The sequence below is a fragment of the Schistocerca nitens genome, chromosome 3 (genome assembly GCF_023898315.1).
Source record: "Schistocerca nitens isolate TAMUIC-IGC-003100 chromosome 3, iqSchNite1.1, whole genome shotgun sequence".
NCBI classification, from domain to species: Eukaryota; Metazoa; Arthropoda; class Insecta; order Orthoptera; family Acrididae; genus Schistocerca; species Schistocerca nitens.
Genome location: NC_064616.1, coordinates 291,531,530 through 291,541,773, shown reverse-complemented (window position 1 = coordinate 291,541,773; position 10,244 = coordinate 291,531,530). Strand labels below are relative to the sequence as shown.

Sequence of the window (10,244 nt, the reverse complement as noted above, 5' to 3'; positions counted from 1 at the left end):
TTTTATTTTATTATGTTAGTACTAGAGAATAGCACACAAAGTAAAGAAAATACTATTGATGGTGTTTTCAATGGCTGCAAGTATTTTTGTTTGATTTGTATATTGAGAAAAGAAATGTTACTGTCGTAACTACTGCAACTGAATAATTGGCATCCCCACAAGTACAAAGACAGTTCTGAAAGTCATGTACACTGCCTGTTTGCACTGTGGAATAGCAAAGCATAAGTTACATGTGAAACTAGTGCATCAGATCTTATGCTCATCTCATCTACTTCAACATCAAAATTATATTTGTAATACCAAAGGCCAGTTGTTGGCAGCAGATTTGAAGCATGTTACCCAATGAATTTTACAAACAGATCTTGTAAGTCCTAAGATTGGACAAATTATTCATGGAAAAGAAAACTGTGAGATTCACAAATCACTTATGATCATTTTATATTTTATTGTCTGCTTCAATCGAAATTATTGTTAGAGAGTTGTGGAAAATGAGCAGCACTAAAAGAAACTGGCTTTATTATCGCTTTGTAACTCCTGAGATCATAACATCCTTCTCTTACACTAATGTTGAATAAGGCATGGTAGGAATATGGGACTTACTGTTATTAAGTTAAGTTTATCACACAGTTGTGAAGTAAGATTGACATAGCAAGAAGAATTGATATGAGAATTAAATAAGTTTCCTATTTAAATATAGCAATGGACGTTGCTACTCTTTAGGGGTAGATCTTCATAATTGATGGAGGGTAAGTTCAGAGTCACTCTCATGTAGTCTGTACTCTGTATATTTTTGTATTTGATTAGTAATCTGTGCTTTTCTTTTATGAAAGTTATGCACATGTTAACTAGTGTGTGAGTGAAGTGTGCTGTTCCAGGGATAGTATATGTACCAAGAAAAATCTCATATGTTTTGTTAATGGCACATTGATTTGTATTTACAGGTAGTAACATCATTCCCAGTTGGATGTCAGAGTTGAAGTACCAGGTGTACATCATGGTCTTTGTCAGAAGTACCTTTTCCCACAGATGACAAATGTTTGAGGTAGGTATGTTGTGTGATATTAGTATTAGTAGTTGCTGTAACTTGTGCAGAGCATTGAATTTTATGATGTAAGGGGTATTTGCACTCACCAGTGTTATATATGTATATTTTTGGTTAGGCACAATTGTTGCCTTTGATACTGCTCTTGAGAAGTTGGCATCATTGGAACAACGTAGATGTGAACAGATAGTAATGTTCCATAGCTTTTAAAATTCCTATGTGTAGTCAAAAAGAAGTGTCATTTGTCAGTAATTGAGTTTTGCATATCTAAGATTAAATTGTTTTGTTTTGTAATCTTATTGAGAACATGGGTATGCATATAGGAACATTCTCAACAAGAAGTGTCGTATGGCATGTTGTGGATGTAGCATTGGTTGCTCCTTGTTGCTAATGGAGTATATTTATAATACCATTTCATTTTCTGTGCCTACTGTTACAGAGTGCAGGAATATTTTAGGTATTAATATGTGTAAATTACACCCACAGGGAATGTAATTCACTTTCATTTCAGCTGATAGTGTAAATACAAGTTGCAACCAGAAAGCAAGTTTTATGGCCTATAAAGAAAGGAAAAATGTATTTAGAAATATTTATTGGAATACTTACATTGATTGAGTGGCTACTTCACAACATAGTCACCAACATTGTTGAGACATTTTTGAAACAGTGCACCTTCATTTGCATGCTCATCTCATAGGAGCCAGCTGCCAACATCAAACACCACAACATTGTTTCTGTTGGCACCTCTTCTTCATTGTGGAGATGTATTGCACTAAAAAAGAATTCATGAGATGGTACAGATGACAGCCACTCAGGCCAAGTTCACAGCTGTACTGCAGGCGGTTGAGCTTCTGCCATCCAAACTGATTTGGGGAATTTCATGTGGCATTGGCTCTGCAGTGTCCTGAGAATCTTGTGTGCAAGATAAGAATTTTTGTAGCCTTTAATTGTGGCTTTGTCCAGTTATCTAGTGGATTCATTATCTGCTTGTTGTCAATCATTACAAGATGAGGTATGAAATGTTACAATATAGATGCACCCTGAGTTGAATATTGCTGGTAATGAACTAGTTTTAAACCATTATTTGTGTTCAGTGCCTAAAGTTACTGAGGACAAGGTTAGTTGATGAGTCGATGTGTAGCTGTTACTTCCATAGCGCGATGAAATTCACATTAACCTCAGCAGAAATTTGAAATACATTTTTATAGTGTCTACACAGAGTATAGGCCTTCTCATTTTTTTGGGTATGTATCTGTTAAGTATTGCCTGCAGTTATCCTTTCTGACTATCACATTGTACACTTTCAATTAATAGAAATACCTTGAAAGTGTTGCAAAGTCTCTGTTACATTGTACTGACAGCTTCAGTTTTGATGTTGTTGGTTGCCATAAGGTACTCACAGTTCTATATTGGAAGGAGGTTATAACTGTTGATATGATGCAATAACACTTTATTGTGAAAGTGTATGGAGTGAGGTACTTTTGAGTTACTGGAAATAGATTTCTCGTTGGTATCATAAATGTTACCAAAAGGTGTGTGTGTATTGTGAAAAGCCTTTGTGTTCTCATAGCTAATGAGTTAACCCTTTGTGTCTTACTCAGCTGTATTGCCAGACATCAAGCTTATGGTATAATTATGCACAAGTGCATATATGGACAGGGAGGTTTCTTTGTTCTTGTTATATAGTGTATTAATTTTGTCATTTGGTTAGATATACAACTTTGTGGATGTATTGAAGGTAATGTACTCCGAATTTTAAGGAAGTGCATGAAACACAGTGCAGACAATAAATGGGGCAACTGAGTACATTTTGAAGCATATTTCAAATATGTTGTCAGTATTGCCAACAGTTCTCCCATGTTGCACTCGTTTTTAGGACTTTATTTGTTGGATTATGAACATACTATAAACAGTCTACATTTCATGTTATATTATCAATTGTAAATCATTTCCTGTGCTGCTTTTTGTTTTCGTTGAGATCTTGTATGATGATTGCTCAGTTGGAGGAGTATTTTCAGTATTAATTTTTTTTTGTTTTAATGTGGTGTCATATACATTTAGTCAGTAAGTAATAACATTTTTTTCATGGTTTAGAAAACTGTGAGATTCACAAATCACTTATGATCATTTTATATTGTATTATCTGCTTTTATCGAAGTTATTGTTTGACTGCTGTGGAAAATCAGCAACATGTAAAAGAAAGTGGCATTGTTATCTCTTTGTAAGTCCTGAGGCCATAACATCCTTCTCTTACACTAATGTTGAATAAGGCATGGTAGGTATGTGGATCTTACTCTTGTTTACGTTACGTTTGACACACAGTTGTTGTTTGAGCTTGATGTAGCTAAAAGAAAAGATACGAAAAGGAAATAAGTTTACTCTGTAAATCTAGTAATGGAGGGTGCTACTGTTTCGGGGTAGATTTTCATAATAGATGGAGTGTAATTTCAGAACCACTCTCATCTAGTCTCTACTCTGTATATTTCTGTATCTGATTAGTAATCTGTGCATTTCTGTTATGAAAGTTATGCACATGTTAACTAGTGTGCAAGTGAAGTGTTCTATTTTGGGGGATAGCACATTTAGTAAGATTCTTCTCATATTTTTGCTAATGGCACATTGATGTGTATTTACAGGTAATGACATCATTCCCAGTTGATCGCCCGAGTTGAAGTACCAGGTGTACACCATGGTCTTTGTCAGAAGTACCTTTTCCCATGGACTACAAATACTTCTGACAAAGACCATTTTGTACACCTGGTACTTCAACTCTGAAGATCAACTGGGAATGATGTTATTACCAGTAAGTACAAATCAATGTGCCATTAACAAATCATATGTTGTTTTTCTTAATACATGTACTATCCCCTGAACAGCACCCTTCACCCGCACACTAGTTAAAATGTACATAACTATCATAAAAGAAAAGCACAGATTACTAATCAAATACAGAAATATACATAGTACGGAACACCACGTAAATAAAATAAGAAAATACTGTTGATGGTGATTTTAATGGTGTCAATTATTTTTGTTTGTTTTTATATTGATAAAAGAAATGTTTGTGCCGTAACTAGTGCAACTGAATAATTGGCATTCGCACAAGTACAAAGTCACTACTGAAGGACATGTACACTGTCTGCTGGTACTGTGGAAAAGCAAAGCATAAATTACATGTGAAACTAGTGCTTCATATCTTGTGCTCATGTTGTGTACTTCAACATCAAAATTGTATGTGTAATGCCAAATGGCAATTTTTTGCAGCAGATTTGAAGCATGTTATGCAAGAAATCAGATCTTGAAAACCCTAACAACACACGTCTGTGTCATGGAATAGAAAACTGGGAGATTCACAAATGACTTATGATCGTTTTATATTGTCTTGTCTGATTCAGTCGAACTTATTGTTTGAGAGTTGTGGAAAATGAGCAGCTCTAAAATGAAGTGCTTTTGTTATCCCTTTGTAAGTCCTGAGATCATAACATCCTTCTCTTACAATAATATTGAATAAGCCATGGTACGTATATGAGACTTATTGTTATTTAAGTTTGATATGCAATTGTTGTTTGAGATTGATGTCACACAAACAAATTATATGAAAATTAAATAAGTTTACTATTTAAATATAGTAATGGATATGCTACTATTTTGAGGTAGATTTTCATTTTGATGGAGGGTAATTTCAGAACCAGTCTCAAGTAGTATGTACTGTGTACATTTCTGTATTTGATTAGTAATCTTTGCTTTTCTGTTATGAAAGTTTTGCACATGTTAACTAGTATGTGTGAAGGGTGCTGTTTAGGAGATAGTACATGTACTAAGAAAATTCTGATATGTTTGGCTAGTGGCAAATTCATTTGTATTTACTGGTAATGACATCATTCCCAGTTGATTGTCAGAGTTGGAGTACTAGATGTAAATCATTTCCTTTGTCAGAAGTACCTTTTCCCAAGGACGACATTTGTTTGAGGTACGTATGTTGTGTGATATTAGTATTAGTAGTTCCTGTAACTTGTGCAATGCATTACGTCTAATGACATGACGGGTATTTGCTCTCACCAGTGATATATCTGTATATTTTTGGTTAGGCAAAATTGTTGCCTTTGATACTGCTCTTTAGAAGTTGGCATTGTTGGAGCATTGTAGATGTGAAAAGATAGTAATTTTCCATAGCTTTTAAAATTCCTATGTGTAGTCAAGAGTGGTCATGTTTGTCAGTAAATGCATTGTGCATATTCAAGATTAAATAATTTGGTTTGTAATCCTTTAGTGAACAGTGAATATCTATATTACAACATTTCTCAACAAGAAGTGTCACATAGTATGTTGTGAATGTATCATGCGTTGCACATTGTTGCTAATGGAGTAAATTTATACTGTCATTTGATTTTCTGACCCTACTGTACAAAGTTCAGGAGTATTTTGTGTGTTCATATGTGTAAATTAGATCCACAGCGAATGTAATTTACTTTCACTTAAGCTGATAGTGTAAAAACAAGTTACTACCAGAAAGCAAGTTTTTATAGTCTATACAGAAACGAAAAATGTATTTAGTAATATTTATTGGCATGTTTACATTGATTGAGTGGCTACTTCACAACATAATCACTGACATTGTTGAGACCTTTTTGAAACCGTGCACCTTCAGGTGCATGCCCATCTCATAGGTGCCAGCTGCCATCATCCAACACCACAATGTCCTTCCAGTTGGCACCTCAGCTTCAGTGTGGAAAGGTATTGCAACAAAAAATAACTCATGAGAGGGAATAGATGACAGCCACTTGGGCCAAGTTCACAGCTGTAGTGCTGGTGGTTGAAGTTCTCCCATCAAAACTGATTCAGTAAATTTCATGTGGCATTGCCTGTACCCCGTCCTGAGTATCCTGTGTATGAGATAAGAATTTTCATAGCTTTTAATCGTGTCTTTTCACTGTTAAGTAGTTGACTCATTAGCTGCTTCATTTCAGTCACTACAACATGAAGTAAGACATGTGTTCAATATAGATGCATCAAGTGTTGCATATTGCTGGTAGTGAACTATTTTTAAACCATTACTTGCGTTCAGTGGCTAAAGTTACTAAGGACGATGCTAGTTTATGAGTCCATGTGTGAAAGTGTGTGGTGTGAGGTACTTTTGAGCTTTCTTGTTGGTGTCATATATGTTACCAAAAGGTGTGTATTGTATTGTGAAAAGCTTTGGTGTTCTTATAGCTATTGACTTAATACTTTGTGTCTTACTCAACTTTATTGTGACACATCTAGCTTATGGTATAATTATGCGCTACTGCATATATGGACTAGGAGGTTTCTTTGTTCTTGTTGTATGGTAGATTAATTTTGTCAGTTGGTCAGATATACAACTTTGTGAATGCACTGAGGATTATGTACTTCGAATTTTAAGGAAGTACATTAAAAACAGTGCAGACATTAAATGGGGTAACTTTGTACATTTTGAAGCATATTTCAAATATATTTCCAGTATTCCCAACAGTTCCGCCATATTGCATTGGTTTCTGTGACTTTAGTTGTTGGTTTATGAACGTACTGTAAACTGCCTATGTTGTACGTTATGTTATCGGTTATAAAACGTTTCCTGTTTTTGCAATTATCAGTGTTATATCTGTATATTTCTGGCCAGTCACAATTGTTGCCTTTGATACTGCTCTTGAAAACTTGGCAGTGTATATGTGAAAAGATAGGAATTGCCCATAGCTTTTGAAATTCCTAGATGTAGTCAAAAATGGTCTCATTTATCAGTATGTAAGCCCAAGTGCCTCACCGAGTGAGCTGCTAAATTGCAACCCCTACGAGCACTAAGAATAGCCACACTGTGCCAAAAATCTAAGTAGATCTGGAAAATAGAAACAAAAATTGCCACTGGTTGGTGACATTCTCTACAGATCTGTACAAAACAGTTGCTGGGCACTAGCTCTAAAGTGTAATCAAACCTGATTGAATAAATCAAGCTAATTTTTATAAGCTTTGTGAATTTACGCAATTGTCCAAATGTGTGTGAAATCTTATGGGGCTTAACTGCTAAGGTCATCACTCCCTAAGCTTACACACTTCTTATCCTAAATTATCCTGAGGACAAATACACACACCCATGCCCGAGGGAAGGCTCGAACCTCCGCCGGAGCCAGCCACACAGTCCATGACTGCATCGCCTTAGACCGCTCGGCTAATCTTGTGTGGGTTGAACTTACAGTTAATGTAAATAAACATTTTTCAGTGGTTGTGAACATATAATGTATTCAACTGAACACAAAATATGTTCACAATTTAATGATAATTTGCTTTGAACAATAATATTTACGAAAACTATTTAATGTTGAACAAAATAATAAACAACACAGTAAATAACCAAGACACTGATCATAATATAAAAATTTAAAAAAATACTACACAAATCGAACCTTCCTAACTTTTGCTTGTGCAAACTCTTTCTCATGATCTGTGTAATGTAAGTCCTCTGCCAGTTCATTCTCAATCGATATTGTTGCAAGATCATTCAAATTAATTTTGTTCATCATTGATCAGAGGTATGTCTTTATCAATTTCAGTTTTGAGAAACTCTTCTTTCCACTCGCAACTGTCACTGAGAGTGTTAAGGGAATTCTCAGAGCAATGTTAACATTCGGGCAAAAATTATGTCTTCCCATAAACTTCAGAATCTCTTTGGGACCTATTCCAGGTTTCAACAATGTTGAAAGCACTTTTAGTTCATCTCTCAACTCCAGTGCATAAATGTCGCTTGACTCATGATCTTGCAAAATCGCTGCAAGGTTTCTACACTTTGTGTCCAGGTTGTCAGGAGGTGTGTTCTTCAGCTCGTCAATGTCGTAGAGAAAATCAAAATAATCACAATGAGCTTTCAGTTGATTGAATCTCTCATCCAAAGATGTGATTACTATATCTAAGAGATAATAGTAGAATTCAATCTTGTTTCGTTTTGTTGGGTCATCTATTGTCTCATCCCTTCCTTCATAGATGTATTGTAGTGTATTGGCTTCTTATTTCATCACCGGGAAACGCTTATCCATGGTAACATTAGATCTTCTAGCTCTAATTCTGTAGCCAGTTCTTTGGAATCCATCAAGAAAGACACAAACTTTTCTTCTGTTCTGCAGGTCTCATTTTATGCTTTTGTATTTCAAGCATTTCCACGGTCTCAGAAACATTTATGTCAATGGTCTGGAGGGTCTTACTGACTGCACTAATGTGAAGCAGAATGTCATATCAGATTACCACAGAAGAGAGAAAGGTGTAATTTTTTATTTGATTCACAAGTGACGTTGTTTCGTGAGTGGTCATGCCATTGAATTTTTCTGATATCTGAACCAGTGCATCATAAACGCCTCCAATTTGAAACCTCAGCAGAGTAAAGTCATTGATGCTACTTTCCCACCTAGTATCGTTCAGTGGCTTCAGCGACAGGTTAGGCAGATACTTCTTCAAGACATCCCAAAATCGAACGGAGGACGAGAAGAAGACATACAAGCTTTTCACTGTCAAAAACATGGAAACAGCATATTTAGAAGATTAGCGGCATCATTTACATCAGGATTCAATGAATGACTCCTACATGGTACATAAAATGATCTCTTGTTCATATCTGAAATTCATTTCTGGAGATCAAACATCTTTCCTTTCATGTTTGCTCCATTGTCATATCCTTGCCTTGTCATATAACACCATAGGATTTTTTTTATCTTCGAAGAACTTGAGTACAACCTGCATGAAAGTGGAGCGTAAAGAATCAGGCACTGGAAGAAATCCCAGGATTTACTCCCAAATTCGGACATCATATACCCCGTCGAGTCTTGTCTCCTGGACGAAACATACCACAACTGTCATCTGGTCAACTTTTGAAATATATTGTGTGCAGTCCAGAATTATACTGTATTACTTAGCAGATTTCATCATTAATAGAATGTTGTTGGTTATAGATGATCCAATAAGATGAATTATTTCATTCTTTGTTTCTTTTCCAAGATAATGATGACCCTTGTTCTCACCTTGCTTTGTTCTGTGCAGGTGCTCCATCATCACAGCGTCGAACTTTCTGAATAATTCAACAAGTTTCAAGAAGTTTCTGTTGTCAGGCTGAAAGAGTGTATCTGTACTTCCTCTCAAAGGCAGACAGTGCTGACCCAGGAAAGGAATTATTGCTATTAAGCGCTCAAGAACATTTTTCCAATGTTCGCTTTCAGTATTCAGAAGCCATTGATGATGGGCATCAACAGTTCGTGACTTTTTCAGACCCTCGGACAACACCATCCACTTCTTATGTGAATTCAAATGCTCGGTAGACTTCCTGTGACTTTCGAGATATGATGCAAGTTGCCGCCAGTAGCTTATACCTTTCTTTGAAATTTTTACTGTAGATGACGAAAAAAGCTTGCAACAAAAAAGCTTGCTCATTGAGTACACTAACCAATGTATATCTGCTTCTTCTAAATTCTTCAAAGAATAGCTATAGTGCCCAGGGCTGAAACTCCGGTTGTCCACGTTTTTAGGACGTTCTTCAGTTTCCTTGATGCGCTCGGGGGACCTCGCATGACCAAAGTCGTTCGAATGCAGTCGGTAATAATTTCCTGCCATCTTCCGGGATATGAGTCAATTGTGTCTTTCAGTTTAGGTTCGCCTTAAATCTCTTTTCCTGTGGTTAGTAACTTGGCTGATGTTCCTCTGGTATTTTCCGAATCGGGTTGCCTAATTTCAGTTTTGCCTGATGTTTCAATCTTGAAGCTTTCATGACAAAGTAGGTCTTGAGTCCAGACGAGGTCTGTTGAACACTTTGTGGGTGGCCCACCGTCAGCATTGCTACTGTATGCAGTGGTTGCAGTACTGTGTTTGTCAACTTTCTGGTCATGTCCGGAAGATAAAAATGTAGCTGCAGTACCTCCACTAGGATCTGTACTTTCAGGATCTATTTTTCCACCCTCACTGCTGCTAGGTCGTTCTCTCTTTGGCTTGAAATATCGTTGTAGTGCATCCTTTTGCTTCTTATCATCATCTTCCTTCATCACCCGTATTTTCCTATATTCACTGCCAGGCAGTCTTTTTCTACCATCGGACATGTTTCGATCCAGCCTGCAAAGAATGATTACATGAAACTGACTGTTGATGTCAATGTACTAACTTTATTTGCAACACACTTTGCAGACAATTTCCTGATACTCCACTGCACATAAACGGA

At 36.2% G+C, this 10,244-nt stretch overlaps 2 protein-coding genes across 2 annotated transcripts; both read right to left on the bottom strand.

Moving 5' to 3' along the window:
• Positions 1-7,578: 7,578 nt before the first annotated feature.
• On the bottom strand, positions 7,579-8,179 carry LOC126249191 (uncharacterized). Its single transcript, XM_049950845.1, has 2 exons — positions 8,155-8,179; positions 7,579-8,024 (listed from the first exon to the last, which is right to left on the bottom strand). Exons 1-2 carry the CDS (start codon positions 8,177-8,179, stop codon positions 7,579-7,581), a joined length of 471 nt encoding a protein of 156 aa, XP_049806802.1.
• A 768-nt stretch (positions 8,180-8,947) lies between these two features.
• On the bottom strand, positions 8,948-9,646 carry LOC126249190 (uncharacterized). Its single transcript, XM_049950844.1, has one exon. It carries the CDS (start codon positions 9,644-9,646, stop codon positions 8,948-8,950), a length of 699 nt encoding a protein of 232 aa, XP_049806801.1.
• Between the last annotated feature and the right edge of the window lie 598 nt (positions 9,647-10,244).